This window comes from Acanthisitta chloris, unplaced genomic scaffold, assembly GCF_000695815.1.
Source record: "Acanthisitta chloris isolate BGI_N310 unplaced genomic scaffold, ASM69581v1 scaffold31410, whole genome shotgun sequence".
NCBI lineage: Eukaryota > Metazoa > Chordata > Aves > Passeriformes > Acanthisittidae > Acanthisitta > Acanthisitta chloris.
In genome coordinates, this window is record NW_008653782.1 from 1,945 (window position 1) to 2,482 (window position 538).

Here is a 538-nt window from a genome sequence, read left to right on the forward strand (position 1 = left end):
CAGCACAGCCCCATTGCGTTGTGCTCAGTTTTGGGGGGCACAGGGAGGTCTGAGTGGTCTGGGAGTTTGGGGCAGCACCCCAACATGTCACCCAGACATTTTGGGGGGCTTGGGGACGCCTCATCCCTTGAAGCCCCCCCAAAAAGTCCCTCAGAACCCGCCAGCACTGCCCAGTCATGCTGGGCATCCGACACCCCTCACCCAAGGACCTTCCCATGGCTCCAGGAGGACCTTCCAACCCCTTGTAGACCCCCCAAAAGCCACTCAGGATCCCCCCAAATCCCTCAGGACCCCCCAAAGCGCCCCAGAACCCTCCAGCACTGACCAGTCATAGTCCACGACGGCGATGGTGAGGCTGACGTGGTTGACGCTCTCATGGGGGACGTCAAACACGAGGGCCTCGTTGTAGCTTGGGTTCAACGTGTTCTTCTTGATGGATGTCTTGCGCTTCTTCAGCCGTCGGCCCTCGGCCATCAGCGAGGCCTTCACGTAGGGGTCTGGGGGACACGAGCACCCCATGGTGACCTACAGCACCTCA

The 538-nt window shown here is 61.0% G+C and overlaps 1 protein-coding gene across 1 annotated transcript in view; it reads right to left on the bottom strand.

Moving 5' to 3' along the window:
* The window catches only part of LOC103809584 (synaptotagmin-3-like), a 2,325-nt gene extending 1,806 nt beyond the window's left edge, over positions 1-519 (bottom strand). The window contains exon 1 of the mRNA XM_009082428.1: positions 326-519. Coding sequence (XP_009080676.1) covers positions 326-519 — 194 coding nt within the window. The remainder of the gene's footprint in view (positions 1-325) is intronic.
* Positions 520-538: the final 19 nt, after the last annotated feature.